Here is a 27,199-nt window from a genome sequence, read left to right as displayed (position 1 = left end):
CCTATAATTCAACCGAAGTTAGACACTAAGCACAGCAACATGTGCACAGAGTCACATAGCCATCCACACAAGGTACAGCCACCACATAAAAGACCAAAGGTATGCGTGTGTTCGCATGCACACACGCAGATACACAGCCACTGGCAGGCACAGCGGGGATGTCCTCACCGGCTGGACAGATAACAGTGTCAGCACAGGCACACTCTAGCCACAGACACAAAGGCATCCCTTGGAAGCAGACTGAGGCAGGCTGTGAGCTCCCCACTCCTGAGCCCCAGAAGGCACCCCATGCTCAGCTTTCACACCCCTTGTCCTGATCCGCTGCTCTCCAGCAGCCTGGGGGAACCTCTGGGGCTGCTGCAATGGAGGGGCAGCTGTCAAGTGGGGCCAAAGAACAGGGAGTGAAAGGCCTCCAATTCCCTCTACCCCACCCCCCCGAGGGTACCTGGCCAAGTTCTTTCCTCTCCTCAGGTTGGGGGTGCTCCTGCCCACTCTGGGGTCCCCAAGAACCAGAACCACTGTGGAACAAACAAATGCACAGTACAAATCCAGCTAAAACAAAGAAAAGCATTTGCTTTATTCTGGGTCCTGGAAGCTCCAATGTGAATCTGAAAAAAAGATGTAACAGGGGTGGCAGCCGCGGGGGCTCGGTGCCAACGGTCCCGGCTCCTTTGGCTCTGGGAGCTGAGAGGGCAGTGAGGAGAAGGCTTAGCCAGAGGCCCAGGGCAGTAGAAGTCAGGTCCGCTTGAGACCCCTGGCCCCCGCCTGAGCCCGGGAGGTGGAGGAAGAAGAGGACTGAAGAGGCTGCTCAGTTCCTTAGCAACTGCACCACAGGAAGGTGCAGGCTGTGGGTTACTCCTCGCCCTTCTCAGGGGTACTGGGCTCCCGGGGCCACTTGGCAACCCCAAGGGGTTCAGCCTCAGGGCCGACCCTTGCCTCCCCAAGGGGTCCCTCGCCCTCCAGGTCCAGCTCCTCAAAGGAGGAGCCGCTGGCACCCGACTCGCTGTAGCTGTGCTCACTGCGGGTGTCACCATCATCCCAGCCACGGCTGCTCACCCCAGGGGACAGTGTGGCAGCTGAAGTCTCCCGGCTGCCAGGACCCACCTCCAGGCTTACAGAACTTGTGTCACTCATCGTGTCAGTTCCTGGAGGAAGAGGGAGCACAGGTTAGCTAGGGCCCCCACCCCCTCCTCCAGGGAGAGGACTGAGGCTCTCCCACCAGCCCAGCAACTCAGCATACACAGTGTGCTCATGAATAATAAAGCTGCCCCTGGCTCAAGAGGCTCATTCCAGCTGCCCTCTGCCCTGTCTTGAGCTGCACTGGCAGGGCAGAGGGACAGAACAGGGAGGGAGTGAGAGAGGACAGCCTGCTGTATACTCCTCTCCCTACCCTGAATTAGCCTCAGCTCCCTGCACTCCCACAAAGCCTGCTGCCCCCCAGCCCCCAATAGTCCATTAAGGACCATTCAGCCCCAACCTGAGAAGCTGAGGGTAGGACAGAGATTTAAGTAGTGTCCCCTCCTCCACCCCCTATTTCAGGCTTGGAGAGAGGTTTCTCCAAGGCCAGAACACTGCCCATAAGGCCTGAGGACAGGAGAATGGACCAGGAGGCCTGCTCTCCTGTGTCCCTCCCCCATGCAGGGCTCCCCAAGGGGCAGCCATATCCCTGCCTCTGGCCCACACTGAGCCCCAGTTTGAGGAGGAGGCTGGGGCAGGAGTGGGATGGAGAAGTCCTGAGAAATCCTCGACCAATTACACGGGAGGAGGGTGTTGGGACGAAGCATTTTAAGGACTTTCTTCTTCTATGCCTGGGTCACCCCAGAGAAGTCCTTACCCATCCCCAACCACTAGTGGCTCCTGAGCCACAAAGCAGCAGAAGGGACCATGGGAGAACTCTGCAAGTGGCTGGAGTGCCCTGAGATGTCTCCCAGCCTGCTCCTCCCACCCCCAACACGTCCTCCAGGGCAGGTTCATCTGCCCTGCTCAGGAGCAGCCCCTCAATTCACCTCCTCAGGTCAGAGGCACTGACAGCAGTTGGGGGTGGCAAGGAGGAGCAAAGAGCTCAGGCCTACTGTGCGTAGGAATCCAGATCGAGAAAAGGCGGATATGCTTCCCTTCCTGTGTGAGAGGGAAGGGGGCAGCTATCAAACATCACAGAAAGTGACGGGTGGGCCAGCTTCCTCAGATCCTGTCTCCATGGTGATTGAGCCCCGAGCCCGGCACAGCTGGGGACTGCTTGGCGTTTCGGACTTGGCCTGGAACTTTCACTGAACCTCAGCTGGAGCCCAGGGTGAGGGGTGGGGTGGGGTGGGATCTGCTCCCTCAGCCTCCTCGGCCCCAAGATGACCTCTGGGACCTACTGACAGAGGTGAGATGAGCCCTGTAAGTGCCAGGTTGCTGGCCCAGGGCCCTCTTCTTGCTGGGGCCTCAGTCATGGCTCCCAGAGTGGAGGTATTCAAGAGTGAGCCAGGACTACTCCCTGAATTATAGGTGGTTCCCTCTGACCCTGGGGCAGGACTCCAGACCCTCTTTCTTGCCTTAAATAATGACTGGTGCCCCAGAGGCTGCAGGCCTGAAAGGAGCAAAGGAGGGGGATAATTTCTCCCTGGCCCCATTAAGTTCAATCCACCCACCCACCCAATGGCTCTCTCGGGACCCAGGTATGGGAACCTGCCTGCTTGCCAGCTAGCTGCCTCCTCCCTCTCCCAGTTCCTAGGCTAGGAATGATCAGAGGAAGGAGCCCAGGGGTGCCCCTTCAGGCCAGGGACCAGCATGCTGCATGAGGACAGCCCCTGGGTACATGTGGACACTTCTGGCAAAGGAGTCCAAGGCAGGGAAGTGGCAACCCTCCAGCTCCATCAAGGTCTGCACAGGAGGAAGTCCAGAGTCCTGGGTCTGTGTCCCAGGGCAGAAGAGGCCAGGCAAGGCAGGGTAGCACCTAAATCCCAAAGGCTGCTGAAGCAGAAAATGAAGCTGCCACCTCACCCCAGTCCCTCTCTCCTCCACTGCCCAGAGCCAGTGCAAGAAGATCAAATATTCATTGCCTCTCTGGAGCTAAATAATACATCAATGTAATAACAGGCGCAAGGCAGCTAATCACCCCCCTTTCACCTCCCAGCCCAAGCGGGGGCCACAGCAGGGAGGCAGACAGGGACAGGCCAAGCCTTGGGCAGACAGGCATCCACCACACACTGCTGCGCAAGTGGCATGCACCTGGCAGGCAGACACCCAGAGTCCGCCCCAGGTGCCAGGGCAGACCCTATCAGCGGAGAGCAGACCCCTTGCCCCCACTCCAGGGAATGGGTGGGCAGGCTGGTGGGTAGGACAGGCCAAGGAGCCGGGGGCGTGGGAGCTAGGTTGCAGCCAGCTGTAGTGGGTGCCAAGCAGTCCTTCAACACCCTGGCAGGCGGTGTTTGAAAGGGGAGCTGGGTGGGGGGGAAAAGAAAAGGGGTGCAGGCAGCTGAGGGAGGTTGAAATAAGGTCAAGGTGCTCCCCTCCTGCCCTGGGGACTGCCTTGGCCTGCTGACCTTGTAGTATGTCCTGTGCCCACAGTAGGGGCACTGAAGAGTGTCTGCCAGGCACTACCAGGCCGGTGGAAGCAGTGCCCCATGGAGGTAATTAAGTGGCAGATGAAGTTAACTGTGTTGGACATGGCCCCTAGGGAGTGAAGGCTGCCTCCCAGTACCTACCCCCTGCCCCCGCCAACACATGTCTCTCAGGGTGACCTTGGCTGTTGAAGATTGGATGGACAGAGAGAGTCTCCTAAAGCAGGAGGTGCAGAGGGACAGTCACTCTCCTCCCAGCCCTGTACCACTGCCACAGGTCATGGACCTCCAGAGTCACATGAGGCTCCACCAGCATGGCCAAGCCTTAGACCCTCTAAGACCACTTGGGATGTTACCAGCAGGTCCCCTCGCACCTGGGGACAGCTCAGGGTTACAAGAGGTCACGAAAGGGGGTGGGCTGAGAGCAGGCAAGCAACCTACTGGCCTGGACCTGGGGTAGGAAGGCTGGCTCTGATGGAAGGGGCAGGGTGCTGATCTCCTGGCTCCCCTCTGCATGCTCTCTGGTTCCTCTTTGACTGATTCATTGATTTATTTATTCTTGGCTGCATCGGGTCTTAGCTGCTGCACGTGGGCTTTCTCTAGTTGTGGCGAGCAGGGGCTGCTCTTCGTTGTGGTGCACAGGTTTCTCATTGCGGTGGCTTCTCTTGTTGCGGAGCATGGGCTCTAGGCACATGGCCTTCAGTAGTTGTGGCTCGTGGGCTCTAGAGCGCAGGCTCAGTAGTTGTGGCGCACGGGCTTAGTTGTTCCGCGGCATGTGGGATCTTCCCGGACCAGGCCTCGAACCCGTGTCCCCTGTATTGGCAGGTGGATTCTTAACCACTGGGCCACCAGGGAAGTCCCCCTGTTCCTCTTCGGAAGGAAGAAAGCAGCTGGCTCTGGGTGGGGCCCCATATTGGGGGACACCTTGTTCCTCTCCTTACCTTCCATATCCAGAGCCAATCTCACTTCCTGACGAGCCCTCCCAAGTGATGCCTTTCCTGAGCAGCCTCAGCCCCCTCCCATGAGCATCCAGCTGTCTGTGATCTGTGTTTCCAAGGGTACTCCTGCTGCATCTGAAGGGAATCCAGGCAGGGTCTTTGTACCTGCATTGCCAGGGGTAACGTGTGAAGCCACACCTACATGGATCTGCGTGTCTAAGAACAAGTAACTCTGCACGTGGGTAGACGGGTCCCTTCTTCCACCTCTGTGAAGCTTCGCCTGGACACCCACAGTGCGACCCAGCCAGGGAGGAGGCCCCACCCTCTTCCTCCCGCAACACCCCTGCCCCGTACCTGTGCCATCCACCTGGGCATCATTGGCCTCTGCAGGGCCCCGGAATTTCCGTTCTGTCTCCTTCACCTCAGGCACATAGAAGTCTCCCTGCCGTGCCAGTGGGCACATGAAATAGATCTGGTCTTGCTGGTAGATCTCCAGCCGTGGGTGGGCACACAACTTCCGCTCCTTGTGGGAGAGCGCGAAAGGCGGAATGAGCCCTACAGGGCCTCTGACCCACACGTCCCTGAGTGGCCCCAGGAACTGTCCATTATTTATTCCCTCCCAGGGGGCTGGCTCCGCTTCCTGCCCCAATCTCCTGAAGGCACCCACACAGCATCCTAAGGGCAGGACCTCATACTCCAGGGGGCAGTGGTCTGAGGACCTGGGAGTCCTAGGACAGGTGCTAAAAGAACCCAGGAGCCTGGCACTGCTAATCCTGGGACCAAAACGCTATTCCAGAAAGCACTGGTCTCACAGAGCCATGAAGCTTAGCACCCCAGAATACCCTAGGACAGGGACCCCACAGTCTTTGACCCCAGGCACCCAAGCCAAGCCAAGGTCTGACCTGCCAGACTTGCCATCTCAGGATCCCATGGCCCTGACCTCCTCTCTGCCCTGGACAATGCTGACTGACCCACCAATATCAGGAGAGGCAGTGCCCCTGACTCTCAGGCCCCTAGCCCCTGCCCTTGCAGACATGTTACTGACTAACCCTGAATAGGAGCTCCAGGCCAGCTAAACCTCTCTCTTACTCCCATTCCCCTGCTGGTTCAGGTCTATTCCAACCTCCGAGACTGTCAGATGTGGTTGGTTCCCACCCCTTCTCAGACCTGGGTCCTGAGTTTCAGCCAAGGGGGAGGTGGCAGACTCTAGGCTGGAGGAACAGGCAAGACAAGTAGGTCTAATACTGGACACTGCCCAACTCCCCAGTGGGCTGAAGTGCCAGCTTATAGGTCCCCACACGTAGACAGGCACTCCACTCCCTTCTGCGTGAACACAGAGCCCAGTGCTCTGTAGCCCCCAGTGTATGTGAAAGGGGCACAGATACATGCCAGAGCTGCCCTGAGACAGACAGACAAACCAGAACAGGGGTCAAGTGCATCTTGCTCCTGAGCCTGCCCTCTTCCCGCAATGGAGCACAATTATCCACTATGATGATTGCAAGGACCCTGCCCTGTCACTGCTCACCCGCCAACCTTCACAACACGGCTATTTATAGCACCCGTCCGGCTCTCACCATGAGCTCTGAAATAAGCCTTCCACTTAGCGGTAATGAGAGACTTACTGCCCGGTGGGGAGAAGCCACTCCAGGACTCCACTTGTCTGCCTGCCTGGCCACGCTTAGGGTTGAGGAACCCCCCTCCAGTTGAAGCAAGTGAAGAGAGAGAAAAATGAGCCCCCGGGAGAGAGAGGGAAGGAAGGTTTATTTTATCCAGCCAGGGCCCTCAGCAGCCGGCTGGAGGCCACATGGGGGTGGATGTCCTGGCCCAAGGTCTAGCTGCAGCTCAGCCTCTGACTCCATGGGTGACCCAGGCAAGGCCTTTCGTCCTAAGACTCTGTGAGCTTGAACAGAGTGGGACACCCTAGCCCTGACACCTCCAGGGGCAGTGAAGGAAAGTCATTATTTTTAATAGTTTGAGTCTGACCTTCTTTGCTAACATGGGTGGCTCTTTTGGCCATCTAATAAGGCCATGCCCCCAGCTCTTCCCATCTCCAAACACATCAATGGCTGCCTCTGCTTTTCCACCTGCCCACACACCCACCCCAGCCCTGGTCTTCAGGAGGAGGGTGAACAAGAAGACAACATCAGGAATGAGTAGCTACCAGGCTCTGGGGCTCCTCTACTGCCAGCACCTGGGGGCGAGCATCTGCCAAACCTGAACCCCACTCAGTGAACTGGTCACGAGGCCAGGGTCAGGGAGGCTCCCTGAAGAAGGTCCAGGTCATTCCCTGATAGCTAGAGGGAAAGGGCCCCCGAACCCAATCAGGGCATGGCCTTCACCAGCATTCCATACTCTGGGCATTCAAAGGGTCCAAAAGGAAGCTGCCGAGAGGTGATCAGCTACCCGGAGGCCCATCTCTCAAGGGCTGAAGACAGTCGGCTTTTGGGGATGCTTCTAGGAATCAGAGCCCGTGTCCACCCAGAAATTCCAGGGACAACCCTCGCCAACACTCAAGCCACCTGCCTAGCTTTCCTTTTGGAAGTAACAGGGATGATAAGAGGGAGCAGTGCCCTTTCCACCCTCTCCTGGAGGCCAGGCATCAGGGTGGGTAGCACCAAGCAGCCACCCTTGCCAACTGCTCTGCCAGCCCCCTCATTGGCAGGCGGGAGGCAGCTCTCTGTGGCTGCTCTGTGCATCTGCCTCCTCCGGAGAGCCCGGTTCTGAAGTTGCCTGGCTGTGGACAGCCCCGTTGCCATGGAAACTGCATCCTCCATCCTTGCCGTCGCCTTCATCTCAAAGCCATCCGGGAGAACAGAGGAACAGGGGAGACAGAGGAGGGAGAGAAAACGGTGGCCTGGGGCTACCCAGCCCTTCCTTCCCTGCCCAGCCCTCCCTCCTCACAGCATCCCACACAGAGAATGCCAGCTGCCCAAGCCTGTCCCCAGGCCCCTGGAGGGGCAGCCTAATACCCGAGCCCAGCCCAGTCCTACCCAAGCCACCTGGGGGACCCTGGCCCTCCCTACTGGAGAGAGGCATGGAGCTAATTAAAATCTCATTGACGGCTCAGCCCAAATCATTTTAACACATGCTGGATCCTGTCAAAATTCAGACTCAGGGGCAGAGAAGGGGCAGGAAGAAGGCAAAGGCAGAAACTTCCAAACCAGGCCCATAGATAGGGGGAGGGGCTTATAAGTGTCCCTGTAGCCTCTCCTTGAGATCCCTCTCCACGCTCTGCCCACTGACCAAGAATGAGTTCAGTGGGGGGCTGGGGATGGAGGGTGGGGGCAGGACTAGCCATATGCCCTGTCCCTAAGTGATCAGGCAGAGAGAACAAGCCCTTTCCCTCCCAGCCAGGTGCAGTCTCTGAGGGAAGAGAGGATAGCCATGGGCCAGCTCTCAGGTCCTCTCTGCACAGCAGGAGCTGTGGCCCGGGCAGCGTGTTGATGACCTGGTAAATATTGGAAAATCATCGAAGTAAGGCAAGGCCAGCTGCCTCTCCCTCAGCTAGCCTCAGGGAGCCCTTGGAGAACTGACTGTCAAGGACACCAGGCCAATGCCACACTGGGCCGGTACTGCTAGGGAAAGGGGACTGACTGGATGGGCCTGGAGTCTTCCCAGCCCTGGGCACAACCCCTCCCACAGACCAGACAGCCAGACGCTTGAGGAAGCATCACCAGGACAGGGGAACCTGCTCTGGCCACTGAAGCTACGGGCTACCTGATGAGGCCACAAACCAGGGCAACTCATTCGCACACGCAGACTCAAGGGGATCACAAAGCCCTGCTCCAAGGTGGGAGAGACGCAGATGTCTATAATCCTCCCCGCCTAATAGGAAGAAGTCAGCTAATCATGCCAAGGTGCCACTAGGAACTGCTAGAAACTGGATTCCAGAGTTCCAGTCCCTCAGACACACCTCCAAGGATTCCCTCCCCCCTGGGGCTTCCACAAACAGAAACAATAGGTGGACTTGGTACACCACCCATAATGCAGGGATTTCCAGGAGACCTCAGCCACCAGCACTCCCCCCACCACTCCTGCACCAACACCAGGTGCTCACACCGCCCACAGGGGTGCCGGCAGACAAGGGAAGGAGCAGCACACAAAAGGCTGCCATGGTGCCACTGACCTGGCTACCTTGGGAACACACCACACGCTCCCTCCTCACCTCAGGCTGAGCTCATGTCCTGGGTGGGGTGCAGCTCAGGGCTCCTGCAAAGGCACCAGATTGGCATATGCCGAGCCAAGGTTTCCCCACAGGACCCACAGTGCCACCCCTGGTAGTTCTTACTGAATTAGGAGAGGGGAGGAGGGAAGAAAGAGAGAGGACTTGAACTACTCTCATTTGGTGTTCTGCTCTCAAACCATCAACCTGTGCCCTGGCCTGGGCTAGGGGTGGGGAGAGTGTGGAGTGCAGAAGAGGTCAGGCCCAGCAGGGGAGACATGGTGGATCCCATTCCCAGGCTGCCCAGAGCCTGGGTTTGCTCAGAGCTATGCGGCCTCAAATCCTCAAAAGGACAAGGCAATGGGTGCAGGCCAAGGTCTGGGTCATGCATCTCCTAGATGAGCTCTAGGCCCAGAAAGGGATGAGGTCTGCTCTATCAATCTCCACCCCATCACAGCCCTCTACTTCCTGTCTCACTGAAGTGAGGGGCCCTGGGTCTTCCTGTTCACTCTGAGTGGACCAGTCCTACCTGTCCCTCCACGCCAGGCTGGAGAGCTGGGCAGCCACACAGCCAGCAAACAGCTGTTGCATCCCACCCAAGGTGATGGCATCTCTTCACTGGGTGAAGTGAGGCATGCTCATTTTTAATTTCACAGACACTGACGTGCACCCGCCTGCACATAGCAGTCCCTGCCAAGTGGGGGCTCAGACCCTGGAGGCCCCTTAGGCAGCTGGTCTGCATCGAATGTGCAAAGTGATGGCGGAGGCGCAGCGGGGGCTGCTGCTGGAATGTGGCACATTGTTATTACTCTGCCCAGGAACTTCCGTCAACTTCCCTCTCCCATGCTCCCTCTTATACCCAATGGGCCTTTCAACAGCCTCTGGACCAAAACCTAAGCCTGTCTGTGGGGCAGGAAGTGACAGCAGGAGACAGCTCTGGGGATGCTGCAGTGCTAGCAAGGGAGAGCCTGCAGAAGGGATGGTGAGTACCCTTCTCCCTTGGAGCAGGACAGCCCAAAGCTCTGCAAATGAGAGGCAAAGGAGAAAAGGAATGAGATGGGGTTGCCAGGGACGGGACATAGGGGGAAGGAAGTGGCAGAAAGAGCTCCGGGCAGGAGCCCAGAGCCTTGGCCTAGCTATTGACCCCTCCCTGGGTCTCAATCTCCCCAACTGTAAAATAAAGAGATTGGAATAGATGATCTTAAAATAAGTGAGAAATTGGAAAATATGAACAAAACCCCCATTACTTAAAGACAATTGTACACTTGAAAAACCCAAAAAGAATCAATGGAGAAGCTACCAAAAATATTAAGCTCACAAAATTAACAAAAGCACAGCCCATTTTTCTGTGCACTAATCAGCCAGTTAGCAGATATAATGGAAGAAAGAGATGAAGGCCCTCTTGGGGTCAGGTCTAGCCCAGGGCCGAACTGGGAGCCCACCCCCACCCCAAATGGCAGGGGAGGGGATGGCAGAGAAGCAAGGCTTGGGTGGGAGTCTGGGGAAGACTGCAGAAGGGGGAAGGTGTGAGGGAGAGCAGGGCGCTGTGCCTGGCACCCCAGCCTGCTGTGCCTGCTGCCGCCGCTGCCTGAAGACTTTTCATTTTCACCTCAGAGCCGGCAGCTTGCCATGCAATTTACACCTCTGCTCATATTCCTTCTCACCCAGGCCATGGCTTCCTGGGCAGCCCAAGAGGGGGGCCTCAGCAGCAGTGGAGACCAGCGTGGGCTGGGGCAGAAGCAGGCAAGAGTAGTTCCCTCTAAGCAGGCACAGGGGGCACAGGCCCTTAAGCATCCTAATACCTGGGTGGGCCAGGCAGGTCCTGATCTGCAGCCATGCCCAGCCTTTCCCCAGGGTCCAGATAGCCAATACTCAATCCCAGCTCAGCCCTGCTCTGGCCTTCTGAGCCCTTGTGGAGCAAGAGCAGAGGGCTGGGGAGTGTGGGGGTGAGTACCTACATGGGGAGCTCAGGGGCTCAGACCTGGGATCCTAACACTCTCCCTTCCAAATGAAGGGGAGCCACAGCCTCCCAGACGACGCTGCTGCCATGGCAGGCTCCATAGCCCATCCCTCTCCGAGATCCTGCCGCTTAGTCTGCAGCATCTGTGCAGTCAAGGACCTTGAGCCCAGTTCGGCTTATAAGCCAACGAAAATGTTGCTGATTGATTATCCAGCAGCAGGAAGGCTGCTTGGTGCAGATGGAGCCATGAAGTCAAGCACCTGGGAGCCAGAGGAATCAGGAAGTGCCAGAGGGAAGGACAGCTGGGCAAGTGGGGATGGAGAGGTGGGGAGAAAGACAGAAGGTAAGGGAGGAGGAGAAGGCCCTGAATTTCTCATCTCTGACTGGTACCTCTACTTGCTGCTCAGGAAAGACCTTCCCTCTGGAGCCTTAGGTTTCCTGTCTGCATAAGCAGACAGACAGCCTCTCCCGATCTGAGGGCTCCACTAAAAGGCAGAGTTTTTCTGCTCTGGAGGGATCTCCCTCCTTGGAATCTCTCCTCCTTCCTTGTTCCTGAAATCCCAAGCTCTCTGGAAAAGAGCAAAAGAATCCTTCCTTGGTAAGGCCCATCTGCCTGGGGAAAAAGGCTCTCTCTGGATTGGTGATGGCCCAAGCCCACAGCACCATCCAGACAAGCCTCAGCCCCCAGGGTCCTGCAGGGCTGCCAAGCTACAATATCTGAGCTGGTATTTCGAGAGTGGTGGCTCCCACGCCCGCCCCAGCAAAGGCTGGCTTTGTGCTTTCATTACTGGGATAGGGGAGTGGGGAGGGGTGAAGCCTGAGAGGCTGAGGAACAAGTTTCAGGGCCCCAGGCCGGCAGAGGGGAGAGCCTTAGCCTCCTGTGTGGGTCCCCACACCTCAACATCCAGGGGCAACTTCCTAAGGGGAGTCAGGGAAGCCAAGCCTTGGTGTGTGTTTGTGGAATTGGGATGGGGGGGGTCTCCTCCTGGCCCAGGGAAATCTGCGAATGGAGAGTCACTGCTATTCTCTGCTAACTTCTGTTACTCTCTTTCAGAGTTGGACTGTGGCCTCTGGCTCTTCCTCTCCAGCCCCCAGTGCTCAAGTCCTGTTCCAAAGCCAGCCTGGATGCTGTCACTCATCTGATCACATACCATTAGTGGCTCTCTAAAACCTGCAGGACCCAGCCTCATCTCTTGGGCCCAAATTCTTGCTCCTCCCCTGTACTCCATCCACAATGGATACACAGGCCATGTCCACGTCAATGCCTCTGCCTGACCTGCCTTCCTACCTGGAGAACACTACCCATCCTTCAAGGCTCAGCCCAAATTTCCCCACCCCCAAAGGTTGCTTTGCCTTTCCCAGTGAATCCATCTCTCCCCTCCCCACCCCACTCCCCCTAGGCTAAGCCCTGTGGCTGGGAGAGATGGTGGGAGGAAAGAGTTCTGGGGGCTTATCATTCAGCCCCAGGTCCTGGTGCTACTGAGCACACCCTCCTCCCTGAACTGGGGCAGGCCAATTAGCAGGTCGCAGCCCTGGCAGGTAAGCTAGCCCTGGAGCCATCTCCACCTCACTGAGGGTAAGGACATGAGGACCAATAAGGCACCTGCAGCAGCTGCTTCCTGTGCCCAGAACAGCTGCCAAGGTAACCCTTAATGAGTCCCTGCTGGGCAAATGGGCAGCCAGGCTCTTCCTGCCTTTTGCTTCTGGCTCCCCCAGCAGGCTCCCAAATCGACAGCCTCAGCCCATGACTCTGCCCACCAGGGCTGGAGACAGAGGGTCAAGTGGGTGTTAGGCCACAGTGCTGCTATTATCCCAGGCCCACTCTGGGTACCACTCCCAGTGCATCCCAAGCTCATGACAGTCCTCAGCCTCTTGGCCCCAGCCCCAATCATGGACAGAGCAGAGTGGCAAAAGGCATGTAGCCATCAGTGATTCTCTGCCCAGGGGATCCAGTCTGGACTTGGCCACTGCTTCAACTCCTGACCTTGGGTAACCTCCCCTCCCTAGGTCTCACTGTCGTTACTGGTAAAACAATGGGGATGCTGGCTTTTATTAGGACCCTATGCCTGCCTCCTAGCTCATTCCTCCATGCCCCAAACAATGCCACACAAAAAAGGACCCAGTAAATAAGTGCAGAGTAAGTGACTGAGCTGAGATACCAGGAAGGCCTTCCTTATTAAAAATAAAGCTCGGGAACTCTCCCAAATTAGCTCAGCAAAGGTGATGGGCAGGGAAAGAGACGACCCCAAATTTCATATTCTATGGGGGCTTCCTTACCTGGATTCCCACTGCCAGGACCATCCTGCTCCCTACTGGTGTTTTGGCCTCAGTGTGGACTCAAACCACCCCCATCACTGACTCCCTCAAAGTCACTCAGACAGTCTGAGGGAAAACAAACACAGGAGATTGTGAGCCACTGGGCAGGACCCAGACTCTGACCATGCTGCTGGGAGCTTCCTCCCTGCTCACGCTCAACAGGATGACCCACTTCTGTAGCCACCCTGCTGAGGCAGCTGAGTCCCCCGCTCCTTAGTTTCCAGCTGGCTGTCCCTTGACACTGCCAGCCTATCACCCACCACTCAGGAATTCAGTCACATCCACTCCAGGGAAATCTCCACCGTGACACTCCCCAGGGCTTCCTCCAGGTCCAGCTTCCAGCTCCCCCAGAAAGTGCCTCTTCTGGGAACCCCTCCTGCCCCTGCCTGCACAAGGGATGAGCCCTGGCACCTCCCAGCTCCACTCACACTGCAACTGCCACGGTGTCCTCAGGATCTAGAACAGACATGCAGTTGGCCAGGGGTGGAAGAGGCATCTGCCCAATGGTGTCCCCCTCTTAGGACAGAGGTTTTCAAACCAGTTAAGTCTCAAACATCCTCCTCCAAACAAAAGCTCAGGAGGTCATCTGATGTGTAAAACCCAGAGGCAGAGCTACTCCAGCTGAGGCAAGTAAAGGTCTGAGTGCAGCCCCCTATCACTGGCTGCCAGCCACAGGGGTACCTTAGCACAGCCCCTAGGCTCTGGCCCCCAGAGCAGTCTGAGAACTAAGGTCTGGGGTCCCTGCTCACAGCTGTCCCTGGTAGAACAGCCCCATCAACCCAGCTATCCCAGAACTCTACCACCAAGGTTCCCCCACTGGCTCACTATACCTGCTCTGCCTACCACACATCTCCAATTCTATGGAGAAAGAGCCACTATCTGACCTCCAGGGCCTGCCTGCATTTACCCAGCCAACCAGCCTCCACACAGACAATGCCCTCCCTAAACTCAGGAGATGCCCAAACATCACAAGGAGACCTCCCTTGAAAACCTGGGGAAAGCAGAGACCCTGGGGAAGGGGGTTTATGGAAAAGATCATAGATCCTGTTGAAAGGAAGTCAGGCACGGGGGTCTTGGCTGGCCAGTCTAACACTCTTAGTGATCTCCTCACCAACTGCAGATATGAGCCAAGTACTGAGCTCAGGGAACTCACACACAATCCCATACGTGGGACCCCAGGCCTCGCACTCATCTCTGGTCTGCTCCATGTGCCCCAAGCCTTCCCTGGACGCTCATTAAGACTGGTCTCACCTTGTGGTGAATTTTGAGGCCTTTGCCTATTGTTCTGGGTTGATATCTGGTCCCCACCTCCTCTGTGGCATTGCAATTTCAAGGAAGCTCAGTTCCCTCCTTCAGCTGCCAGAAGAACCCCCTTCCTGGGGATCAGGGAGTGGTCTCCTCTTGCCCTGGAGGCTAACTCCTTGGACCCTGGTGGAGCGGCCTGACAAAGCTGGGGCATCTTCCACATAGACAAATAGTCACACAGAACCCAGGGACCCCTCACACACATGCTGTCCCAGAGTGCCTGGCCTGGGGCCCCCAGTGGTTTACGTGGAGAAAGGCAGACTTCCAGCCCCTAGAGCTTGCCAGGCTGCCAAGCTGGGGAAGCCCGGCCAGAGAGCCAGGGGCTGCCACACAGACCACAAAGCTGGGATCCAGCCATCCTTCCAGAATCCCCACAAGAGCCCTGACAAATGCTTGTCTTTGGGTTCCTCACAGAGAACCCCCAGGACCTTGCTGTCCCATGAGACCAATCTTGTCCCAGGCTCAGACATCTGCCACTGCCGGAACAGCAGCTGCTCTCCACCTCCCTCATCCAAAGCTCTGAGATCATTCACCTCCACCCCTCGCCCCAGCCTCTGGGGAAGCAGGTGAGCCTGCCAAGCCCTCCCTCCCCTCCTCTTGGCTACTGCCGCCCTCACCACTCCTGAAATAGAAAGCCGACGGGCTGCTGTCACTGCATCTGAAGCAACTCCACAGCAGACCCAGCCTCAGATCCAGAGAGAAGCCAGTGGGGTGGAGAAAAAAGACACGCGCACATGTACGTAACATGTACATACACGCACGCACACATGGTTAAAGGCAGCCAGCTGTCAGGGTTGGGACAGTCAGAAGCGCTCAGAGTCTCATTAGCAGCCTCTTTTCTCTGGTCTCAGGGCAGTGGGGAAGAGGGCAGGTGTAAGAGCGAGCCTTACATTCTCTTCTCTCTGTCACCTAGGCCAAGAGAGGCACAGGGCCACCCCCTGTCCACTGCAGGCTGAGACCAACAAAGAGAACCGGCCCCTTCCTCGTCTTTCACCTGGGTTTGTTCCTCACCCCCAAAACCAGCAGAGCACCTGGGCCGTGCCTCCACTGAGGGCAGCCCGGCATCTGTCTCACTCTCCCAGCTGGTGGTCAGGCCCACACAGCACGCCTCGCAGACATCCCTGAGAAGCCCCTTGCATTGCCCCGCACCTGTCAGGCTTCCTCATCACAGGCAGGAGAGAGGATGGTACGCCCCCTGCTGCAGCCCCAACCCCAAGAAAATCAAGCCCAGAGCACAGCTGACAGGCTCCCACGGGAGGAGGAGGTAGGAGGAAGGGCTTTCATCAAAGAGGTGACGTCAAAACCAGGCAACTTGTGAAGCTGTCAGGGGCCAGGAAATTTGGACAAAGGTGTCTAAAAATAAACCCCTGAAGCCAAGAAAAGGCTGTGGTGGCTGAGTTGCTCGCCACCACACCACATGTCCTGTTCTGAGGTCTGGAACCCAGAAAGTCTCTTCCCAGGGGTGCTCCTCCAGACTGGCCCTTGAAGCTGAGGATGACACAGACAAGACCAGAGACACCACACACCAGCCCTTCCTTGGGTGAAATGCTGAGCAGGCCTTAGGCACTGATGTCTCTCTTCCTGCCCTCAACACCAGTCAGCTCCCCCACCTCCTGCCTCACCCTGCCCCTCAGCCTCCGGCCCGACCCCACGCCCAGCACCCTTCTGGCTGCCAACCTCCAGCTCACAAAGGAAATCCTCCTCCATCCTCCCCATGCCCCTTCCCTACCACAGCAGCCCTCCTGTTTCTTCTTCCTGTCTCTGCCCACGAAGGCCACAGCTGGTGACCCAGGGCCCCATTTATTCATTCCCAAGCCCTGATACCAGACACTTAACCAGGTTGTGTCTGAACTCCCATTTCCATCACCAAGGCCCTGTCCCTTTTCCCAAGCTGCTCTGGAGAACAAGCCACCAGGTTCTTCCAAAACCGTCAAGTTCACATTCTTGCTAACTTTTTTCTCCTGCTCCCTGATCCCAGCCACACTGGCCATGCCCTCTGTACACTTTGCTGCCTCAGCCACCCTCCAGGGCAAATACTGTCAATAGGCTCACGTCAGCAAACATATTCACCAGCCCAATCCTCTCTGAACTCCAGACTACACACATCACTGTGGACTCCACACCCCATCTAAGAGGTCCCTCAGGCAGATTCCCTGACACAGCCCACAGAGCTGGCCCCCCAAACCAGTTCCTCCCTCCGCCCTGCATACCTCAGTAGAAAGCACCACTACACGCTCACCCACCTGCCCTGCCCAGAGGGGACTGCAACTTGTGACTCCTCCCACTCCTTCCCCTTCCCATCATCCAACACATCCACAAATCCATCAGTTCTACCTCCAAAACAAATTGTCAGTCTCCACCCTTGTCTGCATCTCTACAGCTACTGCCCCAGCCCAAGATGCCGCCATGCACGGCAGGATTCATAACAGCTTCAAAGCACCTCCACCCGGCCCCCATGAGCCATGGTCCAGCCCTACCCTTCCCAACGACAGCAGAGCCCATCTTGCAAAGGCGCAGCTCGGATCCTGGCTGGAACTCTGCAGTGACTTCCCACTGCCTTTAGATCAAACCCACGCTCCTCACCCTAGCTCTGCCTAGAACATTCTTACCGCCCCTCCAAGGGCTCTTCTAGGATTTTGCCTGAGAAGTTACCTCCTCCGAGAGGCTGTCCCTGACCACTCTGTGCACTTGGTTCCCCGCCTTTTCTCACCCTGTACTTTCCTAGCATGTATCCCGTTTTTGTTTGACGTTATTACCTATCTCCACACCTCACTGTAAATGCCTATTTCATGCACCAGTATGTCACACCACATCCAGCATAGCACCTAGCACAGACACTCAATAAATACAAGTTGAACAGATGAATAAACGATCACTTCCAAGCCCAAATTGGGATCATTTCCCTAGCACCCAAGTTTACAAAATGTTTTAGAGGAGGAGTAATTTACAACAGGGAAAGTTTGTCTCAGGGCCCTTGCTCTGCAGGGCCCAGCAGGATAGGGACAGGGTGGGTCTGGAGTGGGGGCTGAGCACTAAGGATGTCTTTGTTCCAAGTCAGAGCTTAAATGACAAGACTGGGTTTCTGAACAAACTACCCGTACTCCTGGGAGATGCTTGGGGCCCAAGAGGTCTCGGGTGTATGGAAGAAATGCCAGCAGCCTCTGCCCATCTTCCTAGCTCCACAGGCACCTGCTCCACGAGGTGCTGCCCTCCCCAAACAGCCTCTTCCTCCCAGGCTAGGCAGGCCTCCCCAGCACCCACTCAAAGGACTGGCTGCCCCCTGACACACACACCAGACTTGTGTCTCACCTTGATGTAGGCGTCCAGGGCAGGATGGACACGGCGGGTAGCCAGCCAGATGGACAGGGGTGTGGTGTAGGGGAAGGTGGCCATCACCACATGGCTAGGTGCCGGGAAAGAGAACACCTTGAAGCCAAATTTCTGATAGAGTCGGATGAGCTCACGGGAGGGTGACTCCTCACCTTCACTCAGAATGCTGCCCACCGCACAGCGGCACTTCTCAGAGGGCACCTGGGGAAGCAGAGCAGGGTGTCAGGGCTGGGCAAAGGAAGGAGGCCCACAGACCTCCTGCTTCCTGGCTTCTGTGCCAGCTTGGGCCTGGCAGAACCACTAGCTCCAACAAGCCACGCAGCCCCAGACACCATAATGGAGATGACAATTTCCTGCTGAAACCCGGCCTGTGGCATCCCGCTGCAGGACTCTCCATCCCTCCATTGCACAGGGCAGGCTCCTGCCAGCTGTGGAGGGGCCACAGAAGGGCTGGTCAGGAAGCAGAACTGAACTCTGGGTTGCTGATCAAACTGTGTGAGATCCTCTTCCCCAGGCTCTTAGGCAGGGCCAGCCATCATCACCAGGGCCTCAATATCTCCTCTCCAACCCACACCCTATCCTAAACCCTGCCCCACTTCCCAAGCCCCTTCTTAGCTGAGACTGCTGGTTCCCCCTAAGTCTCCCTGGACCCCTAGTACCTACACTTCACTTCACTCTGCTCCCCTCCCTCCCCTGGCTCCCACAAACCCCACCCAGGTAAGGGCTCCTACGTGAGTCTCCAACACTTCCTAGGCCTAACTCCAGGCCTGAAAGGGCCAGCACTTGCTTTTCCTTCTGGTATCAGGGGTCCCAGTTTGTCTCACCTCCTGACACCTGAATCTGTACCAGCCCCCAGGGGTATCTCTTCCTAAATCCAAAAGACTTACCACAGACCTTTTGCTCTCTATCCCAGGTTTTCCTCAATCTGAAGGCCCTACTCAGGGGCCACTGACCCCTAAATTTAAACTCCTTCTACCTCCACTTGCTCTTCTCCTCAGCCTCCTTTCCCAGTACCGTGAAGTCATTCTTACCTGTCTCTGCCCTCCCATTGGCCCCTTCCAAGTCCTGTCAACAATCCCCCAGGGGTGTCTCAGGCCTGCTCTGCCTTCCTACCCTGGCCAATGCAGAGTCTCACTTTGCCTGAAACTTGGGCACTGACTCCCACCTCTGCGTAGTCCCTGGGGGTCACCTCCCACTCTCTGCAGCCCTGGTCCCCTTGAATCCTATGTCATTAAGCATAACTCAGGGCTCTCGTGGCAGGCAATACGGTGCAGTGGTCAGGACCACAACTCTGAAGAGAGGCAGGCCTGGGTGTGAATCTTGAGTCCTGTGCTCTGGATGAGTCCCTTGGTTTCCTGAAGCCCCAGTTCCTCGATACCAACTTACAGAATTGTGAGATACTTCACAGGAGGACTGAGCATGGTTCAGCAAGTGCTCCATACTTGTTGTCAGTTATTAGTAGCTATGACACTGGCCAAACACGTAACCATTGGCCCAGGATGCCCATCTACCCAAAACTCTGAACATGTAGCTCCTCCCTGCCCATCCTTCAGGTCCAAACACCCTCTTGGAGAGCCTCTCAGGGTGGCTCAATGGCAACCCCCACAGACTCCAATACTGTGCTGTAAACTCTTACCCAGATCAAGTCAACCTTGCAGCTCAGTCAGTTCTCTCAACCTCACGCTCCTCCCACCCCACCCAGAGGCGCTGGAGAGCACTGCAGTACCACCTCTTGTCTCTAGATGGTGCCACTGCCCCATTCACACCCAAGACTTGAGGATGGCCAGAAAGGCAGGTGGCTCTGGCAGGCCGCCTGCTGACAGACCAAAGGACAGTGTCTGCGGCAAAGCCCATCTTCATGTTCCTAACTAACCCTAGCGACCTATGCTATACAAAAGAAACATCCAATACAGGTTAAACAGAGAAATGGATGGAAGGTCAATTGGTAATCTCCTCTCCAACACCTGGCCTGCCTGGGTTTGGGTCCCAGGGTCTTGATCACCTCAGCAGCCCTCACGGACCTTCCAGCTCCACATCCTTCTCAGTCCCCCAAAGGCACCAGAACACCTGTGATCATCCTGCTTAGAACCTCTCAATGGATCCCAATTCACCTCTATGATGAAACTTCCGAGGCCAGCATGCAAGGCTGTCTCAGGGTGGCCCACACAACACACTGCCTGGATTTGTCCACACACTGACCTAGCACTCCTTTTCTGCATCCCTAGGCCTGAGTAGGGGCCAAGACCCAGGTGGGCAGGTGCCCACTAATCATGTGAGTGGCAGAGGGAGAGACAAATCCGGGCTCTGGCCAGCCAGCCTTACCAGCCTCCTCTCCCACCACACCCCCACACAGAACTATTTGCAGCTCCCCAAACATGCCACATCCTCCCATGCTTCCTCCCTTTGCGTAGGCTACTTCCTCTGCCTGAAATGTCCTCGTAACCCTACTGCAGAGTTCTTTCTGCCTGGGAAACTCAACCATCCTTCAAGACTCAGCTCAACCTTCCTCCTGAAAGCCTCTGTTGCTCCTCACTAAGCAGCTCCTCCTCTCTGATCCCAAAATGCCCACCAGAGGGAGCAGGTCTTCTGCTGCACTGTAACTGGTGGCCTCTCCTCCCCACCACTCCGGGGCTCTAGGCAGAAAGGTCCAGGATCCTGTGCACAGAAGTTCTTCAGCGATAGTACAGGCATGCATGCATAAACCTGCTCGCACAGGCTCTGCATCATGAGCAAACCTCCTCTCCCTCTCCCTTGAAAAAGGAGGAACTCTTGTCATGGGGGAGGGAAGCAGCTAATAAGGAGACAGGGCTCCTGAGATCTTGGGCACAGGGACTCCCTTCCTGCCTGAGCAACTTTTCAATTCCAGAAGTGAGAACACTTCCTGCCCCTTCCCCTGTCCAAGTGGCTAAGGGGCAGACTCGGAGGTTACCCAGCAAGCCCACCACCTGCTAAGCAGCCCCATACCAAGCGGGAGCTGGGAGACATCTGAACCAGGCACCAGCAAGGAGGAGATGGGGCAGGGCCTAAGACAGGCTGGGGAGTGGCAAGGCTGGTCTCAGAGCAGGGGAAGGCTTTCCTGGGCTCCCAGGAGAGCCCAGGCCTACCTCCAGGGGAATGGCCCACTGAGATGGTCAAGGGCCCAGAAAGCAGGAGTGTCTTGATGGCTAGAAACCCCACCCACCTTGGTTCAATACAATGTCTTTATTTGGGCCTGATCTTCGAAGGGCAGGCTGGGCCTTCCAGTTCTGTCTTCTCCCTTTCTTCCCTGTATCAGTCATTTCTCTGGGTACCTATGACTAGAACAAGAGCTGGACCAGAACTAGCACCAGCAAGGAACCATACCAGGGAGACAGGGCAGTGGCCAGACCCACCACCAATTTCAGTAAGGCAGGCCCATCCAGAATCTGCCCTCAGAGCAAAAGTGCTAGGAAAGAGATACCAGAGTTATCTCCTTCAGGCTGTGAGGCCTCTTGAGTCCTAGCATTCTAAGAAGAGCACAGTCTGCTTGGAACCTACAGCTTCCGGGTACAAGCTGGCCCTACTGCCCCTTCTGGAGAGGCCTTGCAGTACCTTGCTGACCCTGCTGTGTGAGGCCATAGCGAAGAGAGGGTCTCTGCCTGGCCAAGACCTCACTGAATCTGGAAACTGGACAAGATCAATAAATTCCAGGATCCAGGAAGAAAAAAATGGTGTCAGCTAGCCCAGACCAAACCCAGCCTTTGGGTTCACTAGAAATGGGCCACCCCAGGTCCATAACCTGCATAATCTGACTGGGACAGCTGCACTGTCTGCCAATCCCAGACCCAGAGGGATACCTTGACTCCTCCCTGGCCAGACTACCCAGCCCACCTTTCCACAGGGGCCCACAGTTAACCTGCTGTGAGCAGAAACCTAGATTCCATCTAGCAGAAAATCATCACAGGGTACCTGGGGTAGGCGATGGCCTGGGCCTCCAGGAAGCATCAGCTCAGCTCACATTCCCATTGCCCTTGTTGAGGGCTCAATCCTGGGAAATCTTACTCCCTCACCCGACCCCTTCCCAGGCTCCATGTGACCTCAGTGCCTCCAGGGAGAGCAGGGGGCACCATCCCCACATATACTGAAGGGGAAGTACGGCACAGGCCTACGTCAGAAAACTCTTACTGGCCTCAGCCCCTGCAGACGTGGTGACCGTAAACCGATTCTCAGTGGACTAGGGGGAAAAAGAAACTTCAGTGTGGTCTAGTTCACTAAAGGCAGTACCCAACCGCCACCAGTCCCCTCCCCAAACTCCTCCATGCCTGGAGGCAGCACTCCCTCCTAGGCCTTCCCCAGGTGAGCTGAACAGGCTGCCATGCCCCACCGGCCTCAGCCAAGCTCCCCACAAGGGCAGGCAAGCAGGCAGGTTACTTAAGCCCCAAACACAGCAGCGGAGGCGGTGGCAGCAGAGGGTGGGGCAGGAGGAGGAGGGCCAGGCTGGCAGACAGGACAGGCCCATGGGCACAGGAACAGCAGCCCAGCCATTAGGGCCTGTTAACAGGCCAGAACTGGTTAGGATCAAATAAGGTGCTCAGGGTCCTCTCCACCTCCTTCCCAACACCCAAGGCTCCCAGAGGAACTAGGCCCAGGAGGGGAGGCAAAAGTCACTGTCCAAGCAGGAGAGAGAGGGCAGAACTATACAAAGGCAGGACAGAATTGGATCTGTGTGTGTGTGTCTGTGCGTGTGCTGAGGGGGCGGGTGGAGAGGTGGGGACAGATCCTTGATTGACTCTGGAATCACCCCCTTCCCTTGGCACTTAGAAGAGGAAATGACGAGACTTCCCTGGTGGTCCAGTGGTTAAGACCCAGCACTCCCAATGCAGGGGGCCAGGGTTCAATCCCTGGTCAGGGAACTAGATCCCGAATGCTGAGACTGGGAGCCTGTGTGCCACAACTAAGACCCGGTGTAGCCAAACAAACAAACAAATATTAAAAAAAAAAAAATCATTGACTTAAAAAAAAAAAGAGGAAATGGCCACACTCCATGAATGTGGCATCCTGGAGAGGAGAGGGACACCTATGAGCCACTGCCAGAGTCTGTCAACTTCTTGCCACATGCTCCTTCCTTCCTTCCCCCCACCTCCACCAAGGCCCTCAGGGATGAAGAACGGAATCCCTCTTCCTGCACCACAAGAACCACTCGCCCAGATCTTACAGGCTTATCCCATGAGAACTCCAAAATATAGGGCTGGGTGGCTAACTGACATACAGACATACATATGTATCTCCAGGATATATGCTCAAGCAGCATCGCATATGAAATGGTCCACTGCAATCGCCACAATCTTGCCTTGTTGGTACCCTTCTCTGTGTCACTTCCTGAGCCCAGAGACAGACCAGGGGAGCCTCACCAGGCCTTTCTCAGGAACCAGCCTCCTTCTGTCCAGCTAAGGCCTGGAAGGGGTGTGGCTGGGGAGCTGTCAGTCTATATCTCACGGGGGTGGGCGGCACCCAGAGCACATGGCCACCTCTCACCTGGTCACTCACTGCCCCACTCACAGAACCTGAAATAGCCTCACTTCCTCCCACACTCAGAGAAGCAGGTTCTGGCTCCTGTTGTGTTGTGCTGTGCTGGGGAGGGTGGAATGGGGATGGGACACTCCACAGCTCAGTCTACATCCTGTCCCTTCCTTCTGTGAACCATATTATGCAGGGCCCCATGCTGGACACTGCTGTAGGAGGCAGCTGGGGAGCAGAAAGCTTGGCTTCTTGGCCTTCCCCAGGACTGGATGAGGCCTGTCCTTCAGGCTTCCCTGACACCCCCCACCCCCACTGAGACGGCCTGAGGGCTGGGCCCCTTGGTCCCCACTGTGCAGCAGTGCCCAGGACAGAGTGGCACAGACAGGGTGCTCAAATATTTGCTAAATGAAAATAAAAAAGCATGAGTAAACTCAGATAGTACCACAACTCCTGCTAACTGCTCCTTAGTCTCCTCCTCTATAATATCAGCAGTGTGGACCCAGAGGCTTCAGTTCCTTATGGACCAGATAGTCTGTGATAGCCATGAGCACCTGAAGTCTGGGGGTCCAGGGTTCCCTGAACCTTTTAGGATCTCTGCCAGGCAGGTGAGCCATCGCAGGTGCCAGGGTGTGACCCAGCTCTGAATAGGGACACAAGTTTCTTCCAGAGTGACCAAGGACTGGGATGGACAGGATCAGAGGGGCCACTTTTAGACATATATATTCATTCTCTGTGCCAACCAGATGGTCACAGCCAGGCCTAGGGTCTAAGCCTGGGTTATGAGTGCCCAGCCTAACAACCCCTCATCACACCTAAGTAGCATGAGTGTTTTTTCCACCCATTTTTTGTTGTTGTTACAACAACTTCTTGAGGGCAAGGTACTGGGGTGAATGGCTCACCTATGTCACTTAATTTAACCCTTGCCAGCCTACCTATATGCAGTATTTTTAACATTACTCTGCAGATGAGGAAATGGAGGCTCAGAGAGGGTATGTGGTATGCCCAATACCACACAGCAGGACAGTGGTGAGACAGAATCAAAACCTGCTAACCTTGAGTCCGTCCTCTCAGGCCATGGGCCCCCAGACTGGTATCAAAGTCGGGCTGTGCTCAGCCAACCCTGGAAACCCAAGTCCCACCACCTCAGACAGTCCACCACACCTCCAGGAGAGCTGTACAGTGGGCTGCTTGGAGGTGGCTGGGTCAGGAGGCCATAGGGAGACTGTCCCATGCCAGGATTCTTCTATCTCACTTTTCCCTGAACCAGCCTCCAGCAATGACCCAAAGGTACCATGCTGCCTTGGCCCTTTCCCATTCTGGAATTAGCACCTCCAACTCAAGAGGCGATGTACTGCTTCTGGAACAGGACATGCCGGTGAGGAAAGAGGCAGCTGCAAGGACCCTCATCCCTCCCACTGAGGTCTTGCAGAGGGTTCCAACTGGGTCAGATGTGGAAGGAGGGGCAGGGTCCAGGGGAGGGTAGAGGAGGGAAAGGGACTTACACAAGAGACCTCTGCAAGGGTGGGGGCCCAGCATCTGGTCTAGGAGCTTCCCATAGCCCAATGCCTGCCCCATCCCACTTGGGCCCCAGTGTTCTTGACTGTCAGTTAGTGCCATCTCCGAGCCATGTGACCTCAAAACCTCAATGTCTACTCATCCCTCAACCAGGCCATATCACCTCTCACCCAGACCCAGCCCAATCTCCTCGATGGCCCCCTGCCTCGTCTCCTTCCCTCCTCCACCTGCCATCCACTTAGTTTCCTAAATCAAAGGTGTCAAATTGTGCTGTACCTTTCCTCCCAACCTACTGTACCTCCCACCACCTGGCCCAGCAAACCCTTCTACATCTTTCTCCGCCCACCACGTGTTCACTTGCCACACTTCCTCTGTCAGCCGACATCTGCAGGCCTGCACTTTGCAGTTCCCTTAGCCAGGAGGCCCTTTCCAGTAGAGCAAAATTCTACTCATGACAGAAGACCTCCTCTCTGAGCCTCCCTGGCAGACTTGAGGCAAACCCACAGCTCGCTCAAAGTTCTGTGAGCACTGAACACAGTGTCTTGCTGGAGATGCATCTGTACAGGGCTGACTTGCCAACCACACAAAGCTTCCTGAGGGCAGGGCCACGTCTGTTCATCTCCAGAGTGCAGGTGTCAAGCAGAACCTGGCACAGAGAGGGAGTCAGCACACCCTTGTTTCGACTGAGTACCCCATTGAGGCCTGTTCAGCACATGGTATGGAGGCTACAGGCCTTGCCCACTTGAGCTCTCCAGGCAAGAACACCAGAGCTGGGGATTCTCAATGCCTGGTGTGCCAAGGCTCAGAGCTGGAGGCTGAAGAACCCTTGGCAGAGCTGCCAGCCCAATGCAGCTGTGGGCAGCACCACCTCATGGCATGGCAGGAGGCCATATTGGTGAGTCCCGATTCACCACAGGCTGTAAATACAGCCATATGCCTACAGGGTGTCACTGATGTCAGGTTAGTCTCTGACCCCAGCATCTTGGACATTCTGGACAGCTCACCTGGCTCCACCTGCCCCCAAAGCACTCTCCCAACCAGGCAGCTTGATGTCCAAAGAAATGCCTTATCCCTGGGCCAGGGGCCACCATAATGGCTGGAAGATTCCACCTTCTTTCAGCACAAGAGCTGAAAGAGGGAAGTCAAAGAAACACGATATGACCTCAAAGAGAGGGTAGCATCTGAAATGGTCTGGTCTTAGAGTGCTGGCTTCAAATGGGGCTGAGGGAGGGAGAGAAGAGGAGGCAACAGACCAACGCCCCCTCAGAGGCTAGGGACTCACAGTGGTGTGGCCCCCTGCACTCAGAAGTCCATGGGCAGAGACAAGCCAGGAAAATTAGATCGTGACAAGTAGAAAGCCAGCATATCGTGACAAGTAGAAAGCCAGCATATATAGAAATCTGGAGCAGAAGTCCAGATTAAATCTGGAAGGAGCTTCAAGCTCAGAGAGGAGGTGGTGTGCATAGCCAGCTCAACGATTTTCCCACCCCTCCCCAGAAACCAGAACACCCCTTGCCCAAGTAGCCCTGCCCCATGTCTGTCCATGGGGTAGAACCCCAGCCAGGGCCCAGGAGGCTCCTTACCATGCGGGGGTTGTCATAGTAGACGGCAACGGAGCGGAGCTTGGGGGAGACACTGCAGCTCTCTGTGAAAAGCCGCCCAGTCTCACCATAGGGCCCCACGTGGAACTTGTAGGCCATGGTGACGTTGCGGACGGGGGGTGAGCCAGCACTCACTGCCACCCCGGCCAGCAGCCCTGAGTACCCAGCAAAGGCCAGCAGCGTCAGCAGCAGCAGCAGAGTGAGGCCCCCAATCAGGCCCAGGAGTAGCAGGTCCGACATGGCTCTGTGCCCCCCACGCCGCACCCCAAGGCAGCTGCAAAGGAGACAGAAGGAAGAGGTGGCTGGTAGCCTGTCTGACCAATGTGCCCACCTTCCCGCCAGCCAGTTCTGGCCCAACCTCAGCCCTGCCTTGGGTACTCTGATGTGGGAGAGGCAGGAGCCAGAGGTGTTTACACACAGAGTGACCTAGAAGGGAGTTACAAAGGATGACTGAAGCTACAAGCCTCTTTATTTCTTAATCACAACTGTTGAGGCTCTCAGAGCAGCTCTGTCAGCTGGCAGCCTTGGTCACACCTGGGGTAGCTGAGTCATAGAGGGGCACAGGAGTGAGTCAGCCAGGGACATACTCCTGGCCCTGACCAGCCACCCCTGCTGGGCCAGACGTCAGCCAGCCTGCCTTTTCCCCACATTGCCTCTTCCTTATTTCTTACCACAACTGAGCCACACTGCCTGCCCAGACTCCCCAAGCCTCATGGGCCACTGCCAGAGGGAGGACAGGCAAGCACAGGGCCCAAACACGTATTTAAAAACAGGGAAACCATAAGGAACAAAACGTCAGGGGGAAAAATGTGCCACAGGAAGGGACTCTTGTAGGAAGCTCTCCTCTGCTAAGCACATCTGGCCCGTGAAATACTGCTTTCCAACAAGCTCACCCACCCAGAACCAAAGGAGAGACGAGGTTAAAATAGCCTGAGCAGGCAGAACAAAGTCTAGCACTATGCTTCCCAGACTTGAGCGGAGCTACCGGTGCTAACAAGCTTCATCTCACTTTCCCAGTCCATAGATTAGAAACAGCAAGGAAGAGGAGG

The 27,199-nt window shown here is 56.3% G+C and overlaps 1 protein-coding gene across 4 annotated transcripts in view; it reads right to left on the bottom strand.

The window, feature by feature from the left end:
- Window positions 1-589: 589 nt before the first annotated feature.
- The window catches only part of TEX264 (testis expressed 264, ER-phagy receptor), a 29,295-nt gene continuing 2,685 nt past the window's right edge, over window positions 590-27,199 (bottom strand). For 3 of the 4 annotated variants that reach the window (XM_082663322.1, XM_082663324.1, XM_082663323.1), the window contains exons 3-6: window positions 26,133-26,424; window positions 17,536-17,757; window positions 4,838-5,006; window positions 590-1,145 (exon numbers count right to left, since the gene is read on the bottom strand). In XM_082663322.1, coding sequence (XP_082519448.1) covers window positions 853-1,145; window positions 4,838-5,006; window positions 17,536-17,757; window positions 26,133-26,390 — 942 coding nt within the window. In that variant the 5' untranslated portion in view covers window positions 26,391-26,424 and the 3' untranslated portion in view covers window positions 590-852. The remainder of the gene's footprint in view (window positions 1,146-4,837; window positions 5,007-17,535; window positions 17,758-26,132; window positions 26,425-27,199) is intronic. The other variant, XM_082663325.1, reaches the window with a different exon arrangement.

The sequence above is a fragment of the Grampus griseus genome (genome assembly GCF_964374135.1).
Source record: "Grampus griseus genome assembly, chromosome: 10".
Lineage (NCBI taxonomy): Eukaryota > Metazoa > Chordata > Mammalia > Artiodactyla > Delphinidae > Grampus > Grampus griseus.
This window is presented reverse-complemented; position numbering and strand designations above follow the sequence as displayed.